The sequence below is a fragment of the Ursus maritimus genome, unplaced genomic scaffold (genome assembly GCF_017311325.1).
Source record: "Ursus maritimus isolate PB19 unplaced genomic scaffold, ASM1731132v1 scaffold_19, whole genome shotgun sequence".
In the NCBI taxonomy this organism is placed as follows: Eukaryota; Metazoa; Chordata; class Mammalia; order Carnivora; family Ursidae; genus Ursus; species Ursus maritimus.
In genome coordinates, this window is record NW_024424341.1 from 8,590,133 (window position 1) to 8,616,431 (window position 26,299).

General features: G+C 60.2%; 1 protein-coding gene across 5 annotated transcripts in view; it reads left to right on the top strand.

The window, feature by feature from the left end:
* Nucleotides 1-2,681: 2,681 nt before the first annotated feature.
* The window catches only part of ADCY7 (adenylate cyclase 7), a 42,457-nt gene continuing 18,839 nt past the window's right edge, over nt 2,682-26,299 (top strand). For 2 of the 5 annotated variants that reach the window (XR_005835587.1, XM_040633286.1), the window contains exons 1-7: nt 2,682-2,793; nt 20,272-20,703; nt 21,822-22,025; nt 23,096-23,257; nt 23,993-24,142; nt 24,451-24,599; nt 25,375-25,486. Coding sequence is in view for 4 of the 5 variants with exons in the window: in XM_040633286.1 (XP_040489220.1) it covers nt 20,533-20,703; nt 21,822-22,025; nt 23,096-23,257; nt 23,993-24,142; nt 24,451-24,599; nt 25,375-25,486 (948 nt within the window). In the remaining variant the exon portion in view is untranslated. Of the gene's footprint in view, nt 2,794-3,843; nt 4,634-8,758; nt 8,788-20,271; nt 20,704-21,821; nt 22,026-23,095; nt 23,258-23,992; nt 24,143-24,450; nt 24,600-25,374; nt 25,487-26,299 lie in introns of those variants that run through there. The other 3 variants (XM_040633283.1, XM_040633284.1, XM_040633285.1) reach the window with 3 other exon arrangements.

Sequence of the window (26,299 nt, forward strand, 5' to 3'; positions counted from 1 at the left end):
GGACATGTTTGCTGCAGAAGGAGTAGAGCCCTGTAAACCCTCTGTGGAGAGACCTGTGGCGCTCTGCAGCCCAGAGGCGGTAGTGATGGGACGCTGGGGAAGGCTTCCTGGAAGAGGTGGCATTATACTTGTTTTGGCAGGATGCACAGCGTTTTGACCATTCCTGGTGGAGAAGGCTCTGAGTCAAGGTATGGAAGAGTGAGGCATGGAATGTGGGCTCAGGGATGTGCTGGGATCCCTTTCTTTCCCCGGGTGGGGACATATGGACGCACTTAGGCTCAGTCCTTCATTTAACAGGCAGGAGACTGGGTTTCGAGAGGGCAAGGGACTGGTTGAGGTCATGCAACTGGTCATGAGTTATAGGATAGAATGAGGGCCTCTGATTCCTAGTCGGGGAGGATGACAACATGAGGTGTAGGGGTCAGGACTTGACTCAGGAGGCATAGTAAAGCCATGGAAAGCCCTTTTTTTTTTTTTTTTTTTTTTAGATTTTATTTATTTGTCAGAGAGGGAGACAGCCAGCGAGAGAGGAAACACAAGCACGGGGAATGGGAGAGGAAGAAGCAGGTTCCCAGCAGAGCAGGGAGCCCGATGCGGGGCTCGATCCCAGGACCCTGGGATCACGACCTGAGCCGAAGGCAGACGCTTAACGACTGAGCCACCCAGGCGCCCCCATGGAAGGCCTTTGACCTGAGTAGTCACGTGGTAGAGCCAGGATCTGGGGTTTGAAACAGAACCCACTCTGTCTGGCCTCCCTTGCCTTCTGGCTTTAACTGAGCACATTCTCTGTGCCTTACACACGTTTCTCACCTAAGCCTTCCAGGCTTCCAAGGAGCCGGGTGGCTTTACAGACAGGGCTCCTGGGCTGCCAGGATCAAGCTTGGCCAGGGTTGCTCCGTGGGGCTCTGACTCTAGTGCTTGTAAGCCTGTTCCTTCCTCGTCCATGGGACGAGGGGCTGGGCTGGCAAATCAGCAGCCTGATTGCTCAGACCTCTCTCAGGGCTCCTCTGGCGTGTGGGGAACCCCCTGACTTTAGGGGAAGGAAAAGATGAGGTGACTGTAGTACAGATGGCGTTTTCCTGCTCACCCCCTGTCCCGGAGACCTGCCTGGAGTCCCAAAGGCATCGGGTGCTGTGGGGTTTCTTCCCGAGGGGAAGGGCTTGACATCTGTTGGCTCAGGGCTTGGCGCTATTTGTCCTTTGACCGCCTGACAGCTCTGTCTTGTTTCTGTGGTGGTTTTATTCCTTCTTGCCCACTGTTTCGTGGCCTTACCACTTTCTAGCCTGTGACTCCTGGGTGGGTGAGGTCTCCCTGCCTGGAGCTCTGGTCCACGTAGCTCGTGTCCATGGGTGATTCTCCCAGACCTTTGGGCAGGCCTTGGTGGGCACAACCTTAGCCTGGGAGCTTGGTCATTGGGGGGCTGTGTCCAAGTCCCGTTTGTGTCCCCAGCACCAGAGAGGGGTCCTGGCCATGGGGAGGAGAGTATAGTGGGATTTTGGAGTTTGAATCCGGGCTCTGCCTTTTCTTAGCTGTGTGTGCTTAGGCAAGTGTGGCCTCTCTGAGCCGCAGCTTCCTGTTTTGCAGAAGGGGCAGCATAGCAGGACCTTCCTCGTGGGGCTGATGGGCAGTTGTGTGAGGCTGTGCTCGATGCCAGCATATAGCTGGTGTCCAGATGCTGATCGTAAGGCTCTCAGCCTGTGCGCACAGGCCCTGCCTGCCGGGACCTTGAACTCTGTGTGACGGCTGGGGGGTCAGGTGCCCAGTGGCCAGGGCTGGGGGTGCAGCAGGTCAGGAGGGAAGAGCCTGGCCACGGCCTCCTCTGAGGACGGAGCTGAGACGGAGGCCTGGGGGAGGCAGGAGTGTCAGCTGGGAAAACTGGGCTCTGTTCTCTACTTTCTTACCAAACAGTAGGTGTTGCTGTCAGGATAAAAGGTAGGAAGTGACTCCAGGCCCCAGGTCACTTGTTGAACAGGCTCCCTGAGGACCAGGAGGGCCTTTCCTTCCATCCTAGGACGCTTCAGCTCTCTGCTTCCCGGCCCTTCCTAGCCTGCTGCCCCACACTGAGCACCACATGATCCCAATGGGGCAGTCGAGAGTTGGCCAAGCCGAAGGGGCTTGCTTCCTGGCCTCCGGGGCCCAGGGACGCTGGGGTTCTCTGGGGGCTCGAGCTGCTCAGAATAGCAACTCAAGGCATGGGCCTTGGCTTCGGGGCCGCTGTGAAATGGAGAGGCAGCCGAAGAGGCCGGAGGCCTTTGACCTTCCAGAGCTGATCACGACGTGGGTGGGGAAACCGAGGCTCAGGGCCTGCCTGTGAGCGGGGGAGCCAGGATGAGGCTCGGTGCCGGGCCGCTCTCGCCTTTAATGCTCATCAAAGATGCATTTACTCCTGGCCTCCAACCGTCTTCTCGGGGCTTCTAGCGGAGGTTTTGGTGCTTGTTTTATTTTCACTTTTTGAAAAGCGTTCCAGCTTCAAGCTTCCAATTTCCATGAAGTCATTGGAGCCAGGAGCCTGGCCTGATGCCTCTCCCCACTTCTGTTGAGGGCCCCGCTGCAGCTGGGAGAGGCCCCCCTCCCACACCCCCGGAGGCGCCGAGCTCAGGGCTCGGCCTTAGCTTTTGTGCGGCGGCTGCCGGGGAGCAGGAAGTTGTGGGTCCCAGATGTGACTCGCTCTCGGTAGGTAGCCGGCGGCGGAGGCTTCCCATGTGTGCGCCCAGACGCCGGCCGTGGAGGGGCGGGCGTGGGCCGGGCCACCTCCACGCGGGCTCAGACCCCGGGGGCCTGGACGAGAGCCAGGTAAAGGGCCGTGGGGATGGGGCGCCCTGTGTCCTGGCGGCCTGGGCCTGAGGGGAGCGCGGGCTGGGCCTCCCCCACCGGCCGGGGGTGGACAGGGTCTGGGCTGCGGAAGGCGGGGCAGCTCCTGGACTGAGGGCCTGGACAGCTGGTCCCAGGCTTTGCCCAGCCCGACGAGGGGGTGCTGTTAGTTCTGTGGCGGGGTGCTCACTGGGCTCCTTCCACCTGGAATCCCGTCGGCCCTGGACTCTCAGATGTCCACTTTTCTTGGCAAGGTTGTCATTTTACACTTACAAGTACACGCGTCTGAATGACGGTAACAATGAGCGAGGGAAGGGCAGTCGAACTTAGTTTGTTACATTAAAAAGAAAAATAAGCCGAAATACAAACTCTGAAAGTGACCCATGCCCAAGAGACAGAACCAAGATGCCTCAGGAAAATGGAATCGGCTTCCTTTCCCTCCAGCCCCTCCCACCCCGAGGGCCCCGGGGACCGACATGGACCTGTGGGAGTAGGTCCTTCTGGAACATTCTGTGGGCTCTTCCAGACCCAGGCACACAGCAAAGCAGGTGCCTCGTTTCTGTGTCACCACCCGGGCTCAGGACAGCTGGCCCTGGGCGCTTCCTCTCTAGCCAGCCCTTGGGGGAGGGGAGCGGCAGAGGGCTGGGCTGGGGTCGGTGCCGCAGGGCCCCTGGCCCCCGAGGTCTGGCCGGTGGCCGGAGTCTGGGCTGGCTCTGCTTGGATGGCTGCGTGGCCGTGGGCCACAGACGTGCAGGTGGGCAACTCCAGGATGGCCCACACGAGAGGGACTAGGCCAGCCTTTCTCAGACGGGTGTTCCGGGGTGGGGGGTGTTTAGCCTACGTGGGATAAGCATGTGTAAAATTTGCTAGGTATTTATTTTAATGTATCTGAGAAACAGACGAACCTGTAACCAGGACCTCGCGTCTGGGAGTTCATGATGTCCCCTTGCCTGGGACGGGGCTAAAGATACTGAAACGAGAAGTGAGCGGACCTAAGCGGAAGTGTGGAGGGACCAGCTTTGCCGGAAATGCAGCGTCTGCGGGGGGGGCCGAGTCGGGGAGGGTCTGTTCTGGGAGGGTCTGTTTCTAACCGAGCGGCGGGTCTCCCCACCTCCAGATGGGGGCCTTCTGGGGTTTTCCTGTGGCTTCTGATGTGAGGTGTGGGTGCAGAGGAAGGGTGGCTCTCAGATTGTTCCGGATTCTGGGCCCTCAGAAGGGAAGGTGTGAACTTTGTGGGGGAAGAGTGTCTTGTAGAGTTTGAGTGCAAAGCAGTGGCTGGTTTACCGGCAGCCGGTTCTGGGGGTGGGGAGAGGGGTGGTCTCGAAGGGCCCCTTTGTCGGAGCAGGTCTCGGGGTCTCGAGAGAGGGAGACTTCCTGTGAGTCCTGCAGGAATGGGGGTCGGTGCAGGGAGGGACTAGGCAGTGAGTGGTGGGATGGGGCAGGAGGAGGGCCTCTAAACAGGCCAAAGGTGCTTTTTCGAGAGGAGATAAAGGTCAGACTTCATGTTGTGGGGACATGTCCCCCCTTTACAGTTTGTAACTCATGGTTTAACCCATTTCCTGCTCCCCTCACCCCCACCCTGTGCGGTAGATACCCCCCATCCTCTCCTACCCCGTCTGCCGAGAAGACAGGGGCCCAGCAGGGCACTTTCTCCTCCTGGGTCCTACAGCGAGTCCGCCCCCAGGGTGGTCCAGGAGCACACACTTCCTGTCATGGAGGGTCACCAAGTCTGAGGCCTCGAGTGGGGTCAGGACGTGGGGCCTCCTCTTTGGAGAGGCTGGGTGGAGCAAAGCTGAGCCAGGGCTCCGGGTGGCTTTGAAGGGTGAGTAGGGGGTGACCCTCACCTTGGGGAGGGAGGAATCTGGCTCCCCTGAGGGGGACCCCCACCCCGTGGGCCGGGCCTGACCCTTGTCTGCACGCGCTGCAGGGGAGGCTGGGGCAGGGCTGTCCCGCAGCTGGGCCGTGCCTCCTGGGACATGTGCTGGAGTCCTGCTTCTGCTGGGCCATGGGTGATCCGACCCTCTGGATTTTCCCTGACTTGCCATCCTTCCTCCTGGTGCTCGTTGCGAGGTGACCGGTGGCCCATCCCTAGCGTCCCTCACCTTTCTCGTGTCCTGGAGAAAGAGGGCATGGGGCACGTTCACACCGAGCTGATGGCAACTTTCCATCTTCCAGCGCCCAGGCAGCGGCAGGGCTTCCTCCAGCTCGGACTGTTCTGGGGCCGCTGAGGGAGCCACAGAGTGGGTCACGCTGGACGCCCGGGTCAGAGTGGCTGGTTCTAGCCTTTCACGGGTCCGGTCTCAGCGATGGAGGGCAGCAGGTGGTGGGCCTGTCGGGCGTCCAGTGTGTTTGAACAGACTGCATTGCTGCGAGCTGGGGGGTAGTTCGGCTCCGTGAATGAGACCATCATATCTGCACAGCCAGAGAGGCAGGGGTCTTCTGGAGGTCATCGGGTCCAGCCCCCTGCCCCCGGGCCCCACTCGGCCTGCTTCATGGGACGTGAGCCAGGTTATTTGAGCCCGTCTGGCATCTGTAAAATGGGTGGCTCATGGTCCCCCACGTATCAGGTGGTTATAGGCTTAAACAGGGTGACACGTTGTATCTGGCACTGCAGAGCCATGACTCGAGGGGAGGTGTTATCGTGGTCTGTCCTGCTTCGGGTGGCAGGGAGGACATGGCCCGGGGAGGGAACCAGGGAGGTCAGGATGGGCAGGGCTGGGTGAGGGGCCTCCCTGGCAGCCTGCAGCCCTTGAGCTCATGGCTGGCTCACGTCTGTGAAGTGGCCGTGCCCAGGCAGGTGGCCAGGAAAGCCACATATGCCTGGAAAACTCTTCCTAGGTGTCTGAGACCAGTGCCCCGAGGTCTGGAGTCTCCCCCGTGGTGGCCGGGGCCCTCCAGTCCACTCCCCTGCCCAGGTGGCCCTCCAGCTCTGCCCCCCTCCCCCAGCTTGCAGACTCTCCACCCACCCACTAGGGCTCCTCCCACCCCCAGCCCCCAGGGAGGGTGACAGGGTGCCCACCTGATGGCCATGGGCATCTGGCTCTAGCTGCCGCTGTCCCCGGATCTCACAGCCACGTCAGGCCTGGGGTGTTGCCCGATCCTGGGTGCTAACCTGGGCTGGAGCACCTTCCTTTCCCGATTCCCCCCCACAAGCCCTCCAGATGTTGGGGTGGGGTGGGGGTGAGCCTTGGGTCAGAAGTGGGCTCAGTTCCTCTTTCGTGGCCTTTCTCCCACGACACTGGATTGTCCCTTCTCCTGACACCGGCTGGTCCCATCGACGGGTCTCTTTCTCGGGCACCGTCCAAGTACCAGCCAAGTGCTGTGCAGGGAGGAGAAAGCTGAGCTGATCCTGCTGTCCACGTGGGGTGGGAGGGCGGCCCTGCGGCCCTGGAGAAGGGGCCGGCGGGCTTCCCGGGTTCCTCTGACACGTGCTGGACCAGTTCTCCTGTCTAGTGTCATGTTCGAACCCCTTCTTCTGGCTTCTGGGGTCCTCTGGTCCCGGCCTCCCCTCCCAGTGCGGTCCTACCTCTGGGGACCCACTGTGCACTCCGGCTAGCCCCCCGACTCGGTCAGCACCCTGCCTGCCTCACTCCTGCCCTTTGCTCAAGTAGCCCCTCTGCTTACTGCTTCCCTACCTCACACCCGTCCTGGCTCGGGTCACCCATTTGAGGGCTCCCCCTCCAGGGGTCCTCAAGCTTGGGAGAAGAGGGGACTTGAGTGGTCTGCTCCGGAGTCAGTGACTTGGCAGCTTTCCCCGCTGCCCCCCTCAGCTCTGTGCCGATCCCCTTCTCGGTGCTGGTGCCAGGGGACACCAGGGACACCCTCCTCTCTCCATCTTCCCCGCTATGCCCCTGTCTGTACCCCTCCCCACCTTGACCATTGGAGGGAATTACCTGTGACTGTCTCAAGGGAAAAGAAACAAATTGAGATCGTCGTTGCGGGAACCCCGATTCGCAGACATATGTGGCCCCTAAGGCTCACCTCCTCCCACTTCCTCCTGTGCCCGGCTGGAGGTGAGGGGGGTGGGAGCGCTCAAGACCGAGGGGGGAGCTCGTGCCCCCCTGGGGCTCGCAGCACAGCAGGCTTGGCTGTGTGCATAGTAGGCCATGCCACCCCTCACCCCTCTGGACCCAGAATACGCTTGTGGGGACCTCTGTCTTCCAGGATCCAAACCCTTGTCATCCCCTCCAGGGGCCTTTCCTGCCCTCGGGAGGTAGCTCAGTGTCCCCACCTCTGACCCCACAGCTGACTCGGGTCGATGGTTCCTGGTGTCACTGGCCGGCTGAGCAGGGAGAGGTCCCGGGCGCTCGGGGCACAGCCCCTTCCCGCACAGGTGGGGAGACTGAGCCCCACGGGCCCCACAGTTTTGGGACAGTGCGCGTTTTCCTGCCCAGAGCTGTGGGGGAGGCACATCTCCCCTGGTCTCGCTAAGTGGTGGGCATGGACATGGATGAGGGGCCACGTGCCCCCTCCTCCTAGCCTCAGTCTCCCCATCTCTGCAGCAGGCAGGCTGACTCCACTCCACGTCTCCCCGCCCATGTGGCTCTGCCCGTCCCTGCTCCCTCCCACACCTGTCTCCCTCGGGCCCATCTGGTGGGGAGCCCTTTGAAGTCAGCTGGAGGTGCTGCTTTAATGGGGGACTCGGGCTAATGGGGAAGCGGCCTTTTTTGAAACCCCAGACTCCCCGGAGCCCCGCTGCCCATGCCAAGGCCCCCTGGGGAGGGGGGTGCCTAGTGTCAGGCAGTGCCTGGGGCAGGGGCCAGCACTTCGATATCCCCTGCTTTTGGGCAGGGGAGCGAGGGAAGGGCTGCCCTTGGGGGGGCTGTCAGGACATCAGGCTGAGACCCCTGGGACTTCGTAACCCCCAGTACCTGCTGATATCAAGGTTTCTCTGGCTGGGGTGACCCCACGTGATGGGACTCCCCGTGTCCTAGCCTCTGAAGCCACGGAGCGTCTTTGAGTGAGGTAACAGGCCCAGAGAGGTTAATTCACGTGCCCACGGTCACACAGCTCCTCTGAGGTTTGGTCCCTGCGGCTCTGCTCTCCACCGCGAGGCTTTCCTGCCTGCCCGACTCGCAGCCTGAGGCGCTCCCTTGCCCACCCGCGTGGTTCTCTACCTCGTGGGGCTCACTCATTGCATGGGTCTCCTTTCCCCCGCCAGCACGAGCTCTCCAGGGGACCTTGCTCACTGTGGCCTCTGCGTGTCACGCGGTCTGGGGCGTGGGCAGGGGCCCAGGGGGCATGGGTAGGATGGAGGTGCACGGGCCCCAAGGGGGAGTCTGCTCTCCTGTGGTTGAAATAACACAACAAGATTGGCCCCCTAAAGTGTGTGAAGCTTCAGGATTTAGGGGGAAGTTTTATGGCCATGAGGTCACTTCACTGCCAGAATAGGCCAGGGGGCCAGGGACATTTTTATCCCCACTGCTCAGGTGAGAAACCAAGGCCGAGGGGCAGGTGACCTGCCTGAGGTCCCGTGAACAGAAGCAGGGTCACCAGGGTTGGGCCCAGCCCCTGAATGCCCGTTCGGTACCCACTGTATTTGTCTCAGTCCGTGGAGTTTGGGTTTTAAGTGTCCCTTCTGTGGCAGCCAACGGTTGGAGTTTGGAAGCTGGGCAGCGTGTAGCCGGACATCAGCCTTGTGCTGAGTGTGTCACATAGCCAGGCAGGGACAGGCCTGGTGCCCTGTGTCTCGAGGGGCAGTGCAGGCGCTGCGGAAGCAGAGGCAGGCACCGAATCCAGATTAGGAGGGAACTGGGCGGCCCTCCTGGGGGAGGTGGCAGCTGAGCCCGACTCTGAAGGGTTGGGCAGGAGTTTGCTAGGCAGAAGGGGTTTCGGGGGTGGGGAGGTAGGCGGTGCTTTTAGGCGGCCAGCGCCTGGAGACAAAAGGGTGGGGCTTGTTTGGGGAACCGAAATAAGTCCAATCATGCACTTACAAAGAAGCCTCTGGAAGCCCCGGAGGAGTTTTTTGGCCAGGGGGTGAGCAGGACTGGGCTCCGTGTTCTTGGGGTCCCGGACAGGTGTGAGAAGCCGTGGCTGGCTACCCCACGGGGAGGCTTGTGTTTGGGGGTACATGGGGCTCCATCACCGTGGCTTCCTGCGCCCTGCCGGAGCCTGGTTCTGAAAAGAGTTTGTGGAAGGGAGGAGGAAGTGGCCAGGAACAGGGGCTTAGCTATGGGGAGGGCCTCCTGAGCCCCAGTGTGGGTGCAGCTTCAGAGGCCAGGCGGTGGTTTGGTGGGCGGCGGGGAGGTCAGCGGGAACTGACTGCTTCCCTGGCAGAAGGGCTCTTCCAGGCTCTGGGCTGGGCTTCACCAGGCAGTCCCCCTGCCCATCTCGTGCCCCCTTGGCCTCACTCAGGTTCTCGGGAAGCCTTGAGAAAGTGGGGTCTCAGCACCTTGGATTAGGGCTGGGCACTCTGGTGGCTGGTCTGGGGGTGGTCTGTGCACTAGGCAGTGGCTTTGGGGGCCCGGAGCAGACAGTGATGTTGTGCTGGGCTCCATGGATGGCCGGGGGCGGCCGTGGCATGGCCTGCTGTTTTGCTTTGTTTTGTTTTAAGATTTTATTTATTTATTTGACAGACAGGGAGAGAGGGAGCACAAGCAGGGGGAGTGGGAGAGGAAGAAGCAGGCTCCCAGTGGAGGAGCCTGATGCGGGGCTCGATCCCGGAACACGGGGATCACGCCCTGAGCCGAAGGCAGACGCTTAACGGCTGAGTCACCCAGGCGCCCCTGGCCTGCTGTGATCTGGGTAGGGGTGTCTTCCCATCTCGTTTTCCCGCTGACCTCTCTCTGGCCAGCTTCTCTGCTTATCTGAGTGGGAGAAGATGAGAGGCTGAGCTCGGACTATAGCCTGGGTCTCCTGACATTCAGCTCAGGGTTCTGTACCCCGCACTGCTTTGCTTCTGGCAGGTGGGGAAATTGAGGCAGGCGGGCTACTTCCGTGCATTGCCTGAGAGAGGCAGGAAGTGCAACAGGGGGATCTTTTCCCGGTTGGTATTTAGAGCCTTTTCTTGCTTTCTCATCTTCAGGGCTGATGGCTTCCCCAGCTGAAAACTGCCCGAGGGCAGGGGCTGTATGCATGCCCAGGCCTTCCCTCCCCTCTTCTCCTCATTCCTACCCTGGAGGCCAAGCTTAAGGCTGCTTCCCTTGCCTGAAAGCAGGTGCACTGGCTTGTCCTCCACTGTGTGTCCATCCAGCCCAACCCAGGGTAAGGTGGAGGTGGTAGAGTAGGGCCCCCGGCCTGAGACAGCTCCCCAGGTGGTCAGAAAAGGGGAGGACAGTGCCCTCTCTGGGCCACCACTGCCCGAGGAGCTCTGAACTCCATGGTCAGCATTCCCCAAAAGGAGTTGATTGGAGATGAATGCAAAAAGAGCCCCCTGAACCAAAAAGACTGGGAGATGTTTAGCTGTGTTTAACGCAACAGGTTTCTTTCCTGCAGGACTTGTCAGAGCCTTTAATTGCTAATGTGTACAAGAAATCTTTAAAAGAGGAGGGGAATGTCAAACTCTGCACTGCTGGTGACCAGAAACCAGTGTGGGTGGGTGTGACCATGTGTGTGTAGCTTTTCATGGCTCTGGTGATGGAAATGCCGACCGCGGGTTAAGAAAGAGCTGAGCCTTGGAGTAGGGCAGGTCTGGGTTTAAATTCCAGCTCTCCTGCTTCCCAGCCAGGGGGCTTTGGGCAAGTGGGTTAAGATTCCAGAGTCTGCCTCTGGCTGGAAATAGAGTGAGAGTGATGCCACCCCCACCCTGGGGGGCAGGCTGAACGGGCCCTGCCCTCCCCTTTGGGTTCAGAGGTTGCAGAACGTGTCCTGAGGGCAGACATTATGCTTTCTCTCCTGGAAACAGGCCTGCAAGGCTTGGAGTGAGGCCCTGGTTCTGCTTGGGGTGCCAGAGGGCAGTTCCCTCTGGACCCAGATTCCCCCACCTCCCCCTGAGCCCAGGTTGGGCGGACGGCCTCTCCCTCGAGGCCCGGCTGGGCACCCCATGGGGGTGTCAGCCCCTCTTACTGCTCAGAGCCCCCAGGAGCAGTTGTTAGGTGTGACCACTTTTAGGCCAGGCCACTCCCAGGGCCGAGTGGGGGGGGGGGGGGAAGAGGCAGGTTCCCTGCCTACTCCCTCCCAGACCTCTCTGGCCTTCCTGTCAACTTGGTACTTGTCATCTCGACTTGGGTGCGCCGTGCCAGGTGCAGCTTCGGTACCCCACCTGCGTTACCCCCTAGAATCCTCTCAAAGCCCCGCGTGGTTGGGACGTTATTCTCCCTTTTTTCAAATGAGGGAACTGAGGCACAGAAAGGGTAAGTAACTTTCTCAGGGCTGTGCAACTGAGACGAGATGGGCCCGAGGTGTGTGTGTGTGTGTGTGTGTGTGTGTGTGTGTGTGTGTGTGTGTTTTAAAAAGTTCTGTTTTTTATATATTCACATCCATACTTATATATATTCTCTCTCTCTCTCTCTCACACACACACACACACCATTACACACGCCAGGAGCACGTCTTTCTGTGTCAGTATATATGTCACCTTGATTATCAGTTACCTTCTAGTGCCCTTGAATTTTTCCAGTAGAGTCTTTATTTTTTAGTTCATTTTTAAAAAAGTTTATATCTTTTAGTAATCTCTACCACCCTAACATGGGGCTCAAACTCACAACCCCAAGATCAAGAGTCACATGCTCTCCAGACTGAGGCAGCCAGGCACCCCAAGTTTTTAGTTGATTTATTTTTTAAAAGAGTTATTTATTTTTAGAGAGAGTGTGTGAGAGCGTGTGTGCGCAGGGGGGAGGGGCAGAGGGAGAGGGAGAGAGAAGCTCTAAGCTCAGCATAGAGCCTGACACAGGGTTTGATCCCATGACCCTGAGGTCAGGACCTGAGCCAAAACCAAGAAGGGGACGCTTAACCAACCGAGCCACCCAGGGGCCCCTCGCTTATTTTTAAAAGCACTTTATTGAGGTTTGATTGACAGACAAAATGCTGCGTATTTAATGTCTACAACTTGACGAGCTGGAGAGAAGTATTCACCTGTGAAACGTCATCACAATCTATGCCATAAACCGGTCCCTCAGCCCCAGAAGTTTCCTCCTGCTCTCTCTATTGTTATGGTCAGTGTGCTAAGAGCCCTTAACCTAAGGTCTACCCTTGTAGGAAAAATTTCGAGAATACAGTACAGTATTATGAACGGCACTATGCATACGATAGATCTCACATTTTGTATTAAGAATTTTTTAAAAAGATTTTATTTATTTTAGAGGGAGAGAGCGCACACGGGGGGAAGAGCGGAGGGAGTGGGAGAAGCAGACTCCACACCGAGTGCAGAGCCCGACACAGGGCTCGATCCCACAACCCTGAGATCATGACCTGAGCCGAAATCAAGAGTCGGACGCTCAACCGACCGAGCCCCAATTAAGAACTTTTTAATTGCACCAGCTACGTTATGGCAATAGAAACGAACTGAAGATTCATTCGCTCCGTCAAAGCAGTTTTGGCTGTCCCGTGTCCCGGCTCAGGCGTCACCCATTCCAGGCACTACTTTGCCCCGGGACGGCAGAGTTCCACCTGCTGCACCCTTGTTGACAGCCGCGTGGTATTCCACAGTAAGGCTCCGTTGTGATTTATTTCACCAGCTCCTAATGGGTGGATACATCGCCTTCCTTTGCTGTTGTAAGTAACCTTGCAAGGAACAGTCTTGTCCGTGTGTCGCTGTACACATGTGGAAGTGTTTGTGAGAGAGGTGACTTGAAGGAGATCGGCTACATCAAGGGTTCGTGCATGAGTGTTTTTGTTACATCTGAGTAAGTTGCCCTCCCCAGAGGTTGCGCTGAATCATACTCCCGCCGAGGCTGAGTGTGAGCACCTGTTTTGCCGCCGCCTGTGAATGCCCTATAAATACTTTGATCTTTGCCTAACAGAGAGGTAAAAATGATTTTTTGTAGCGGTTTTAATTTGTATTTCTTATTATGGGTGAGGTCAGCTTCTTTCTAAATGTTTAACAGCCATTTGTATTGCCTCTCTGTGCACTCTCTATCCACACCCTTCTCCCATGTTTCTATTGGGTTATTGGTCTTTTTCTTGTTGATCTGTGGGAGCTTTTTACATATGGGGGAGATTAGCTCCTTATGATAAGAATTGCAAATATTTCCTGAATTTCTTCTTTTTTATCTTTTGATTTTGCTCTTAATAGCTTTTATGATGCAGTAGATTTTTAAAGATGTAGTTGAGTTGATCAGTCTTTTCATTGTGGCTTTTAGGTTTTGTGTCAGGTTAGCGAGGACTTAGCTGCTCCAGCATCATAGAAGAACGGTTTCTCAGTTTCTTGCTCTCTTATCTTGGTGTAAATGACGAATCCAGTGTGCTCTCTCTCTCCTCTGGGTTTTGCTGCCTAGCCAAGTCGTTATATCCTTCTTGCCCCCTCCAGTTCAGGGGTTACTCTGGGTTTTATCTGCCTGTGGGTGTGTGAAAGGATCTCTTCGCTTACCTCCCAACCCCATGCATGCCTCCTCACCTTTGCACCTACTGTCTGGCTGGGGCCCTGGGCAAAGCACGAAGTCAGTGGGAAGACCACTGTCCTGCCACCCTGGGCGGGACTAGCACCAGGTGAGGTCCCTGAAGGCTGGCCAGACTACCCCTTTCTGTCCTTCCTTACCATGGGGAGAGAGATCAGAAATGTGTTGAATGTGGGCCTGAAAGGGTTGTCATTTTAAAGGGGGGAACGTAGTGAGGGGAGTGCTTAAACGAATGAATCACTAATGGTGGAATTTCAGGCAAGAGCCAGTTAATTAGTCAGTTAACAAGCACTGTTGCCTGGACACCTGTGTACAGACACCCAGCAGAGGGAGGCACGGAGGCCTCTGCCTTCTGGGAACTCGTGCCTGGAACGTAGTTTCTTCTTGGCATCTGGCCTGGTGCCTGGTATGTTGAAGGTGCTAGTGCCCAACGTTAAAGGAGTGAAGGCGTGGCTCTCTCTGAAGATGAATGACTGAATGAATGAATGGACGAATTTTCCCCGGGCCGTCACCAACCATCATTAGAACTGGCACATGAGCTCGAGAAGTAGGTTTACTATCCCTGGCATCTGAGCCCTGGAGGTAAGGGGCAAACGAGTATTTGTGTTTTAAAGGAGGGACGGGCTAGGCCAAGGCTGAATCCAGAGGAGAAGTGGGAGGAATTTCAGGTACAAAGAATAATCCCTATCCTACCCCACCCTTAGAATTAGCCCTCTGGGGCCAGGTGACAACACCCAGGCTACCCCTTCAGCTCGTCATCCTCGTTTTATGACTCACACTCCACGCCCAGCCCTGCCCAGTGCCGGGCCTCAGAGGTCTGACAGAACCATTCCTGTGCAAGAAGGAAAATCCGAGGCCCAGATGGGGCAAAGGACTTGCCCAGGGTTATCGAGCAGGTTGGTGGCAGAGCTGGGACTGGAACATAGGTGCTGGACCCCAAGACTGATGGGGAGCCTGTGGTCCCCGGGAGCTGGCTGGAGTCAGCCTGGGGGTCCTGGGAGAGCATGGCGGGGAGTGGGGCTGGCTGGGAGCTCGCAGCACTAGGGGACTTTGACCTTTGCCCCTGCCTCATGGCCTTGTGGGCTGTCACCAGGAGGTGGCGAGATGAAGTAGACCGTTCTTGGGGGGCCCTGCCTGCTTCATGCTTCTGTCTCTCCCATTGGGACCCCGTGGTTGGGCTTCCTGAACTCTGGAAACCGAGCCTCCTTTCTGGGCTCATCAGCTGTTTTGTCCCACAAACATGTTGGCCATCATGACCTGCACCTCACTCGTCCCGCGACTTGGGTGTCCGCACCCCCTGTTTACTGAGGAGAACTGAGGCCCAGAGGGTGAGCGCCCGGGACTCACAGCCCCGGGAGCAGAGCCGGGGTTTGAACCCGCACCTCCTCCCGCTCTTCTGAGGGAGACCCTTTCCTCACGTTGTCACCTTCTTCTGCCCTAATGGCCTCTCCCTCCTCCTTCCAGAGCTGCCCTGCTTGCTTTCCCCCGCCTTTTCTGCCTGGTTCGGGATTCCAGCTGGTTGGCTCATCGGGGCGTCCGTCTGTCCGTCCGTCCATTTGTCTTTCCTTCCATCTGTTCCACAAGCAATTGCCAGGGCTGCGCTGTGGGCCACAGACACACATCCTTCCATGACGGTTCCATGCGGCAGGTGCTGGGATGTCTGACACGTGGGGACCATGGACAGGAGTCTGGGCAGGCCTCCCCAGATGGGGTCGGAGGTCAGGCCCTGTGCGAGCAGAGGTGTGGAGAGGCCCAAGGGCCCTGGGCTCTGGGGAGCAGAGAGGCTGGTGTTGGGGGAGGGGACGGGGTTTCTTGGGTGCTCATTTGGGCTAGGACTGTGCTGAGCCGAGCAGCCTCGGGCTCTCCTTCGCAAAACTCAGGGTCTCCTGAGGGAGATGCCTTAACAGGAGACCCCCTCAGCCAATAACGACCTGCTCATGGCCCAGCCCGTGGAGGGGGCCGAGTGTGGGGCCAGCCCAGGAGCCGAGACGACGTGGGTTCTGGGCTGTAGCCGCATGGGCCCCAGGCGGGCCTGGGGGCAGGGACTGGGCCCAAGGAGCCGGGGTGGGGCCTTTCCTTGGGCCTGCCTGCCCCTCCCGCATACCCCAAAGCCCCCACTTCCTCTTTTTGAGGCCACCCGGGCCCCAGGCCCCGTGCAGCTCCGGGCCCTGCGGAGCTGGGCCAGAGGAAGCCAGGTTGGGATTCCTGCCAGAGCCACTTGGGTGAGGTAGTGGGTGTCCTGTCTGTGTCTGTGAAAGCTGGGGGTGGTCTAGAACTCTCCAAGGGGGGGGGTGGTAGCGCCGGGGGTGCTGCTGGATCAGCCAGTTCTGCTGGGGAAGGATTTCCTGAGTACCCCCAAGGGCCTGGTCCTGCACTCCTAATATGAGGTCCCAGCTCACTATTTCTGGCTGCGGAACCCAGAACCCGCCAGTCAGTGTTTGGCAAGGAGACTACAGTCCTGCCTCGGTTGCAGGGAAGGGAGGACCGGGTATGTGTAGGTAGCTCTGAGGACTTCCTGGAGGAAGTGGGGCTCCTGGATCTTGCTGGCTCAGAGCAGGCATCCTGACATGGCTGTCTGACCTTGTTTCTGGAAGGCAGAGGGAGGTACCTTGACGAGACCACTTTGTTTCCCACCCTCTGTCCTAGGTCTTGAGAGGGGAGGGCAGGGAGGGGTTGGCATTTTGAGATGTTATGGGCTCTGCGGATGTCAGCACCGTGAGGGTGTCGAGCAGGACGAGAGGTGACCTGTGTTCACAACCTGGCTCTCTTTTGCTAGCTCTGTGACCTCAGGAAAATGACTGAACCTCTCTGTGTTCCCACATCCATAAAGGGAAGCAGTAGTCCTCCTCCCCTGCAGGGCAGGGGTGCGAAGTTAGAGTCCGTGGCACTGGGCACGCGGTAGGCACTCACTAGATTCTGTTTATGGCGTCGCCGGCCCCATGCTAGAGCGGGACATGGGGCTGCAGGAGTGCACAGCCCACCAGCAGGGCTTTGGGGGGGTGAGGCTGATCTCCTTGGCCTCTATTTCTACCTGAACATGCCCCTGGGCTCCCCGATTCCTCCTGTAGTGGGGAGTCTCTGGAGGCCACTGGAGAAGATGTGGGGCGTCCCCTTGCCCCAGCCTCCTGCTGCCCTAGGTCCTGAGCAGGACGTGTGGCCCTGGGCTGTGGAGTTTGGGACGAGGTGACAGAAGTATGAGCAAGGGGGGGTTCCCCTCCTTGGTCCAGCCCCCTTCCAGCAGGCCTTAGCCAGGACCAGCCTTGTCTGCAGGGACCTAGTCTCGCCTCTGAGCTAAGTGGGACTCTGTCCCCTGCTCCTGGACCCCGACCCTGGACTCTGGAACCTGTCCCCTGCCCCTGGACCCTCAATGAGGGCTTCCTGGATGCAGTAAGCTGGGGCAACGTGGACCTTGGCACTCTTGGTTGCAAGCGACAAACTCACACTGGCTTCAGCCAAAAGAGGCATATTAGTGCGATTAAATTATCTGGAAGTTGCTTGAACTTCAAGCAGAGCTGGGTCCAGGCATTTAGGGGGTATTCCCAAGCCTCTGTCTCTTTCCAGTTGCCCGTGTTGGCTTCATTCACCGTGGGCTGTCTCTTATGGTGGCTTCAAGTGGCTGCCAGCAGCTGTAGGTCACCAGTGAAAGACAGTATCTCTTTCCTGTGGGTCAGCAGAAGTCCCAAAGAGGGTTCTCACTGAGAGGATTTTGGTCACACGACCGTCCCTAAACCAGTCACTGGGACATGAGAGGGACAGTGGTGATGAGCCCACCTGGGTCACACGGCCCCTGACCCGGGGGACCGACAGCGGGAGAGACAGTCCCAGCAGAAGTAGAAATAACGTCCCCCTCCCACCTGGACCCTGGGGGCTCCCCTCCACTGTAAAATGGGGCTGCTTGCCCTGTTTCCCCACCACAGTGGTCGTGAGGTGTGAATGACAGTGAGTGACCCCCGGGCTCCACTTCCTCCAGGTGAAGGGGCCTCGACGGTCCTAAGTGCCTATCTCTGCTGTTGGCGTCTTGGGACTTCAGACAGAGCCAGTGGGGTGGGGGTGAGGGAGGACAGGGAGGTAGGGCTTCGCCTGACCCGAGGTGGGACTCACAGCTGGAAGGACTGCCCACTCATGGAGAAGCCTGCCCTGAGAGGTGATGAGCTCCCCGTCACCAAGGTGGGCAAGCCGAGGCTGCGGGGTCGTTTGTTGGACACGTGGCGAAGGAGTTCCTTCATCTGGGGCCTTCCTCTGTGGCCTCCCTGCCCTCTCAGTCGCCCACGGTGTCAGTGACCAGCAGAAGAACGGGTGACTGGACAGAGGGGCCTTGAGCCCTTCGCTGGCAGGGAGCCTTTGTGTCTGGTTTTGGGGGGGGTTGCTGCTAGGGCCTGTGGAGGTGCCGGTGGGCTCCCAGGCCACCTCTCCAGGAGTGATCAACGCATCTTTCCTCCCCGCCCCCAGCCCCGCCCTGCTGTCCCGGGGGGTGGGACCACGTCCCTGCATGGGCCGAGGTCCCCGTGCCCAGGGCCGTCTATTATCCGCGTACTCTCCCGCCTGCCACTGCCCAGGAAGTGGCCTAGTTAGATCCCCGAGAGCCTGGGTTCCCATGGGCCCCCGGGAACCTTCCAACCGCTCCTCTCTCCACGCCTGCCTCAGCCGGGCTTTGTGTGCCTGGAAGGGCAGGTCAGTTCTGGGGTGTCCCGGGCACCCCGGCTCTGGTCTGTGGGCTTTACCTGGGGGGAGAGAGCCCCTTGGGGGGAGTTGTTGTCCCAGCCCCTGGCGTTTGGCGTTTCTGGGCCTGGCTGTTGGGTCCCGGCGCACTGGAGTTTGGCAGCAGGCCAGACGGCCAGGCAGTGCTGTGTTCGCGTGTGGCAAGTGGTTCCGTCCCCAGGAGCTGCCCCTGCTGGCGGGAGCTCCCTGGGGAAGCCTGTCTCAGTCCAGTGAGGCCTGGCCAGCAGCCCCAGGTGTGAAGCCCAGCGCTTCTCCCGAGCAGCTCCCGCTGTGTGATCTTAGGTGAGCCACACGACCTCTCTGGGCTCGGTCCTGCATCTGTAAAATGGCTGTTCTGAAGGTCAGAGTGGATATGTGTGTGTGGGCGCCTGGCCTGACGGCGTTTCTGCCGCAGTGACGGTAAAGAGCTGGTTCGGGACGCCCTGCGCTGGGGACTTCTCGGGGCAGGGACAGTCTCTCGTTTTATAAACCCTCCAACACGGGGCGAAGCGTATGTGGTTAGTAGTCAAAACATGCTTCGTGTGGCATCGAGACTGGTTAGTTCAGAGTTAGAGGTTACAAGCTAGCGGGCCACACAACTCAACAGTGTTAAATTAGCCGCCAACACGGATAAGTTGGAGTTTCACGTCGAAACCAGCTCTGCAGCCTGTCTAGGCCTTCGGGCCCTTGGGTCGCCCTGGCCCAGCCCTGGCGGAGTGGCCCAACTTCAACAGGTGCCAAGGCTTGTGGCCACCTGCCCGGGCCGGAGGCAGCAGAGGCATCCGGGACCTCTGGCCAACGGCCCCCCCCCCAACCCCCACATATGGGTCTTTTTCCGATTCATTCCTGGCATTTGTGGAATGGGACCTCCCAGAGGGCTCCCTGCCCGAGGTGGCTCATGGATCTAACGTGGGCACTCACTGGGGGGAGTCACCTGGACTCGGGCTCGGGGTACCCTGCTCTTCTGCCTCGGGGGGCTCTGGACTGCCTTTCCTTCATGGCTTTTGCCGGTGGCCGTTCGTGCCTGTCGTGACTGCCCTGAGCCTTCCCACATCTTACGGCCTCCCTGCCCTCTGCCCCCTGCCTTGACCCGGTTGCAGACTCTGAGGCAGGCCTGGAGGATGTTGGAGGCCTGGACTCCTGGTCCAGGGCGGCTCCCTTGACACAGGTTCCTGCCGGGAACGTGGCAGCTGTCACTGCACGCAGGGATTGTATGTTTCCCAGTCACTTTCTCTGGAGAGCTCCAGGGGGGACGAGGGAGCTAGCCGGGCGCACAGGCATGACGACAGGCCTTTTTGGAATAAATGAATGAGCAGATGAATGAACGGCGCTGGTGAAAGAGGGAGTGCATGTGAGCTGAGCACCGCAGGCCCGGCACCCACGCCCAGCTTGTCACGCGCGGTGTGCCGTGCTCCCTCTATGAGATTCCGGTTCCATTTCTACGAGGTGGAGCTTGCAAACTTCTTATATTCTCATCAGTGGAAATCTTAAAAAATGCATTTAAAAAACACAGTCTTATGAGGAAGAGTAACGTAACACGAATGTAAGGGGGATGCTCTGGGTGTCCTGGCGTGGGGGTCTGAGATACAAAACTCGCCAGAAAGCCCCAGTCACTGAGCGAGTGTGATCCTTGTGCAAGGACCGTTGGAACAGGAGAAAGCCTGCAAACAGACCCCAGGTGCACGGTCACCTGACTTACCACGGAGGTGGCTTTACTGAATTACTTGAGGAAGGAATGGTGGCTTTGCTGGAAGCTGCTGGGGTAATTAGAGACCCACGTGGAAGAAAGACACGAAGGCTGATCCCTGCCTCACGCCATACACAGAGGTTCCCTGGGATGGATCAGAGAACTCCATGTGAAACCAACGCCGCCTAACCTGTGGAGCAGTGCTGTCCGGTAGAAGGCTTTGGATGACAGAAATGCTCTTTATCTGTGCTGCCCGATAGGAGAGCAACTAGCTGGGCGTGGCTTTTGAGCCCTTGAAGTGGGACCAAGTGTGACTGCTGGTCTGAATTTTTAATTTCATTTCTAATCCAGTTAAATGTAACTTTCCATAGTCACGTGTGGCTCGTGGCTCCTGTCGGGGGCAGTGCCGTTCTAGGAAACACAGGGGACTAGCTTTGAGGGCAAAGCTTTAAACAGGACCTGAAAGTTAGGTTTGGCCTCAGGTTGGTAGATCAGACCCGGGGGCTGTGAGGCCTGGCCCTGCTCTCCCCTGATGACTCGGCCCGTCCAGGTCAAACCCGGATCTGCTTTGTGTCTCCGCAGAGCTGAGGACCCTGCGTGTCTGGTCAGCCCGGCCCGGATGCGGAGGAAGAGGCCGGCGGTGCCATAAGCAGGCCTGGCAGTGGAGCGGCGTGGGCCCCGCGCTGCCCATGGGGCTGCAGGCCCAGGGGGCCCCTCCCCAGCCCCGCCTGCCGGGCTCCCAGGGGCCAGAGGCCTAGGCCCGCCAGGTGTTGGCGGACGGATGCACCCCGGGCCGTGGGCTCTCCTGAGTGGACTGCCGGGCCGGGTGGCTGCGGGAGGACAATGCCGGCCAAGGGGCGCTATTTCCTCAACGAGGGCGAAGAGGGCCCTGACCAGACGGCGCTCTACGAGAAGTACCGCCTCACCAGCCAGCACGGGCCGCTGCTGCTCACGCTCCTGCTGGTGGCCGTCGCCGCCTGCGTCGCCCTCATCGTCATCACCTTCGTCTGTGGGGTGAGTGAGGTGGCTGGGCGCTCGGCTCTGCTGCTCTGTGCTTGTGAGACCTTGGGCAAGTCACGGGCTTCTCTCCGCCTGACATCGTGGCTGTCAGGTGCTCGGGAGCGTAGTTAGGCCGCGGGCGGCAGGTTTCTCGGTTTAATTTTGTTTTGAAGTCTGGGGTGGTTTTAGAGGTTTAATTCGGCACAGGACACTACCCTCTGGGCAGGGCTGGCTCCCACTTCCCGACGCTCCTCCTCCTGGAGTCCTGGGGGCCTTCTCAACCGCGCTGTCCAGGCAGACACCGCTAACTTCATCCGTGACCCCGGCCTCGCCCCCCCACAGCCATTGCCTGTGCCTGGCTCCTGAGCGCTGGAAACATGGCCACTATGACGGAGCAACTAGAAGCAGACCTCCGAGACCACCGGGGATTAGCGGGGTGATGTGTGGCCAGTGCTCACTAGGGGCTCCGTCCTAGGGCCTGTAAACCACAGGACATTTGTTTCGGCGTTCAGCGAACGGTTCCTGAGTACCTACTGTGTGCCGGCCCCCAGATCAGCCTCTCTGCCCACGGAGCTTCGGGGCACAGGGGGAGACCCTGCTGTCACAGCTGTGAATTGCCTTTCCTGGTCACCACCTCCCAGTGTCACACCTCTGAGCCTTTGCTCCAGCTTGTCCCCAGTGTGGGACACCTTGCGCTAGCACCTCCTTCTAAACTCCGTTCATTCCGTAGCAGGAGCAGTGGCCTGTCCTCCAGCAGGCTTTCCCCAGCTGAGCTCCTGCGCTGTCCGCTGCGGGCTTGCACAGAGCACCCGCGAGCAGAGCAGGCCGGATGGGGAGGGCATTGGGGGTGGTAGCATCGCAGGGCTGGGCTGTGGAGGATCTCAGGGCTGCACGGCAACTGGGTGGGGGGGCGGTGGTGGTGAAGGCGGCCTTAGCCAAGACAGCGCACAGCCTGCAGGGAAGGCAAAGCTTGGTGCTCAGAGGGAGCATAAGCACCAGCCACCAGTGGAGGAGAGCCCAGGTGACATTGCTCAGGGCGGGCTGGACAGGCGAGCCTGGCAGGCTTCCTGGAGGGGACGGCACATCACATTGGGGAACGCTGTAGCATTTCTGTGTATGTGTGCCCTGCCCAGGACCCCTCCAGACACCAGGCTGTCCTGGGGACGGCCTTCTTCACGCTTGCCGTGTTTGTGGCTCTCTACGTGCTGGTGTATGTTGAATGCCTCGTCCGGAGGTGGCTCAGGGCCATGGCACTGTTTGTCTGGGTCTGCCTCATGATGCTGGGCTACATGCTGGTGTTCGACTCCTGGATGAAGGCCACCCATATGGGGGCGCAGGTAATAGGGCGGGGGACCCTGGCATCCCTGGGGGGCTGGATGCCACCAGCCAGCTGTGCACCCATAAGTCCTCCCCTTGCTGGGCATCAGGTCTCTTCTGGAGACAGGGCCTGCATCTGGTGTGCTGGCCTGGGGCCTTCCTCCTCCTCTGGGCCGTGGTTCTGCGACAGAGGGTGGGCCCTGGGCTGGTCTTGTCCCCTCCGCTTCCTGAGCTGAGGAGCTGGGTGAACTGGGAGGAGCGTCCCTGTGGATGTCTGGCTGGAGCACTGCAGGGGGACTCTCATTTGGCTGGAAATGACATAACTCCAACTCAGGCAAAAAGGCCCAAGTTGGCCCATGTGCCAGGAAAGGCTGGGGGGCCACTCCTGGGGCTCTGGCAGGATGGCCAGGTCCCAGTTGCCCTCTGCTCTGTTTCCTTCTGTGCCATTGCATTCCCAGCAGGCCGTCCCCCGGTCGGGCACGGATGCTGCGAGGCTCCAGGCTGCCCGCCCAGGAGCTTGGCCTCCCCAGGTGAAAGAGAGAGCCCTTTCTTAACCAGCTTGAGTCACACTGGCCTGGCTGGTCACTGTCGCCAAGTGGTGGCACCCTCTGGTGGGCCGGGGGGCCTGAGGCACAGGGAAGCCAGGCAGACTGGGGGCGGTGGGTGGGACTGCGCTGCTGGAGGCGGCCCCAGCCTTCCAGTACTCACCATTCCTGCCGAGGGAGAGCCCCAGCAGCGGGCGCCAGGCGGGAACTCCCTGGGTCACGAGGGCCCGGAGTCTCACTCCTGGGGAGGCCTGGCCTTGGCCCCAGATCATAAATCAGCTCGTAGGAAATGATGGATAATGTTGGCTGGGTCAGACACAGAGTTTGCTTTTTTCTTGTTCCATTGTGTGTGTGTCACTGTCCCTCCCCACGTGGGAAAGGGAGGGGCCGCTCTGGGGGCAGGGGGCTCAGGATTCAGGTTTCTGGGGCTGTCCCCAGAAAACAGGCTGGGGGGGCCCCCGATGTCAGCTCCATCTGGGGCTGCGTCCTGGGGGTGCGGGGGCAGCGTGGCCGGTCCCCGAGCCTCCCTGACGCCCTGCCCCCAGGTGCCCTTCTTCCTGTTCATCGTCTTCGTGGCATACACGCTGCTGCCCTTCAGCATGCAGGGGGCTGTCGTGGCCGGGGTGGTCTCCAGCCTCTCCCACCTCCTGGTGCTCGGAGTTCTGATGAAGGCCTTCACGACGCCCAGTGTCAAGGTGGGACTGCAGGTGAGGTGTGCCCAGGCGGCTGGGGGCGGGGCAGCCAAAGGCCCCTGTGCGGGGGCTGTGGTTTGGGCCTGAGGACGGCAGAGGTGGGTGTGGGTGAGTTGGTCCTGAGGCCTCAAAGCCTCCCAGGGGGCTAGGGAAGCCGGCCCCCCAGGGGCAGGGGTGTGCCCTGCGGCCCTTCTTGGCTGGCCCGCGGTGCCCCAGATGCTCTGGCCCTCCTCCCCGGTCCGGCGCGCGGCTGTGAGGGTGAGTCTCACCTGCAGAGCCCCGTCTCGACACGGCTGGGAGTATCGCCGGGCGCCCCGTCTTGTCTTTGCATCGAGTGACTGAGACATGCCCAGGTTTGCAGTGGTCTACAGATGGGTTTTCCTCTGACCGGGGCTGGCGACGGCTCTGGAGAACAGGGCTCCGAGCTCTGGGCACTCATCGGGGTGCCATGCCTTCTGTGACTGTCCTCGGTGCCCCCCTTGGGCTCTGTGAGATGATGCACTTGGGCTCCCCTGGTCTCCGGGGCCCCAGCTCTCCGGCTGCAGAGAAGGAGGGCCTGAGACCTGGTCTTAGGGTCACGGGGACTGTAGGGGACCAGCGCCCGTCTGGGCTCCCGTTTTCCTGCCTGCCCGCGAAGGGTGCCGGCCCTGGCGGGTGGGAGGTCAGGGAACAGGGACGGGGTGCCATCGCTGTGCCAGCCCGGGGAGCAGGCCAGACTGAACGCTGAGCCCACGCTCGGCTCACCCCCAGCTGCTGGCCAACGCTGCCATCTTCCTGTGCGGGAACCTCACGGGCGCCTTCCACAAGCACCAGATGCAGGATGCCTCTCGAGACCTCTTCATCTACACCGTCAAGTGCATCCAGATCCGTCGTAAGCTGCGTATCGAGAAGCGCCAGCAGGTGTGGACGCTGCCTCCCCCTGGAGCCGGAGCCTGGCCCTGCCCGGCCCTCCCGGGCCCCAGCCCCGCGTCCTTTCTCTCTGCCCGTCAGACACTCGCTGAGCAGTGTGTGCCTGGGGACGCGGGGCGGGACACCCATGCCGGCCTCGCTGCGGGGGGCTGCGGGGGGCCGGGCTGGCTTGGGGGCAGGACGCAGGCCTGCGGAGATGCAGGGGGCTGTGGGCAGAGCAGGCAGGACCCCCGGGAACACAGAAGCCGGGCTGCCGAGCCTGGGGCCTGACGTCCTCCTGCCTGTCCCCCGGGGCTCAGGAGAGCCTGCTGCTGTCAGTGCTGCCGGCCCACATCTCCATGGGCATGAAGCTCGCCATCATCGAGCGGCTCAAGGAGCGCGGGGACCGCCGCCACGTGCCCGACAACAACTTCCACAGCCTCTACGTCAAGCGGCACCAGAATGTCAGGTGGGCGGCCGGCCGGGCCTGTGCGCGGGGTCCCCTGGGGGGGGGCTGGCCTCAGTCTCCCCGTTTGTTTCCCCAGGGGACGGGATCAGATCCGATTGGTGCCGGGGGAGATCCAGTAACCTCCTAAAATTGTCAGACTCCATGCCTAATTATGTCGCTGGGGAAGAAAGGGGTCCTTTCAGCTGATGCTCAAGGGGGCGCAGGTCCCCCAAAAAGAGGTGAAGTCTCCCAGTCCTTGGCAGATCCCAAGGGGCTATAGCATCTTACTCGAAGGCACGAGGCTCAGGGACCCGAAGATGTGGGTGCCGTGAGCTCACGGACTCCGGCGCTGGGAGGTCGGTGTCCGCTGCCACTTGGCTTCCAGCAGGCCTCAGCCCGAGCCTCGGTTTGCTCACCTGTGGGATGGGTCCTCCCAGGAGCATGTGTGTAGCGTCGGGCGTGGAGCTCGGCTCGGGGGAGCGTGGAGTCGCATCCCGCCACACGGTTGGGTTCGGAAGGTGGGAGGCGGACAAAGGACGTTCTGAGGCACCGCCATCCTGTGGTCTGCAGGGACGGGGGCCTGGGGGAGGCAGCTCTCAAGGGCCCTGCGACTCTGGGGCTGCCCCCTTTTGCCTCAGTGCCGAGCCTCTAGAACGCTCGTTCATCCTTACTGCCCGGAGCCTCCCTCCCATCCCTCCGGAGCCTGAGGAGTGGCCGGGGCGATTGGCGCGAGGGCTGGCGGGCGCTCAGGGGCTTCCAGAGACCCGGCTCTGACCCCTGCCCCCCCACGCCCCAGCATCCTCTATGCCGACATCGTGGGCTTCACGCGGCTGGCCAGCGACTGCTCCCCGAAAGAGCTGGTGGTGGTGCTGAACGAGCTCTTCGGCAAGTTTGACCAGATCGCCAAGGTGAGCCCGCGGGCCTTCGTGCCGGCCCCTTGCCCCCGGGGGCAGCGTGTGCCCTGTGCTGGGCCAACGTGGGCACGTGGAGGCCCCGGCTAAACTTTAGCACTCCGTCCGCAACTGCTTCCGAACGCTCCATGGTGCAGGTGAGGTTGCGTGGTGGCCGTGACAGCCAGGACCCCGTCCCCAGAGAGTGAGGCCGGTGGGGAGACTGCCAGTACGAACGGGGGCACGCACAGGGGCTCAGGAGCTCGGGGAGGCAATCAGGAAGGCTTCCTGGAGGAGATGCCTCCATCTCCCTTCACAAGGGCAGCGGAAACCGGCCTCACGGCGGGGGGGCTGGGGAGGGCTGTGCAGTGCTGGGCCTCACCCCCAGTCTGCCCTCTGACAAGACCTCTGGTGAACCATGTGCACATTAAAGTTTGAGAAACCTAGAAAGAAATGCTAAAGAGGAAAAGGAGCAGTTCTGGGCAGAGGGAAGAGCGTGTGCAAAAGGCTGGAGGAGAAAGAAGCCTCTGAGGGCCCTTGGAAGGGACGTGGCCCAGCGTGGCTGGGAGAAATAGGAGGGGATCGAGGGGCCAGGGGCAGACGTGTGAGGATTTAGGGCTGAAGTGAGGGAAACTTGACCTGAAGCCACTGGGGAACATGGCAGGTGCTGAGCAGGGAAGGGCACTGGGTGAGGAGGGGCTCCCATGTCTGAGCAGGGAGAGGTCTGGAGACGGGCAGGGCTGGGCTGATCTGTTTGTCCTCATGGGCAGCCCTGGGCCCGGGGGTCGTGTGTGTGTGTGTGTGTGTGTGTGTGTGTGTGTGTGTGTGTGT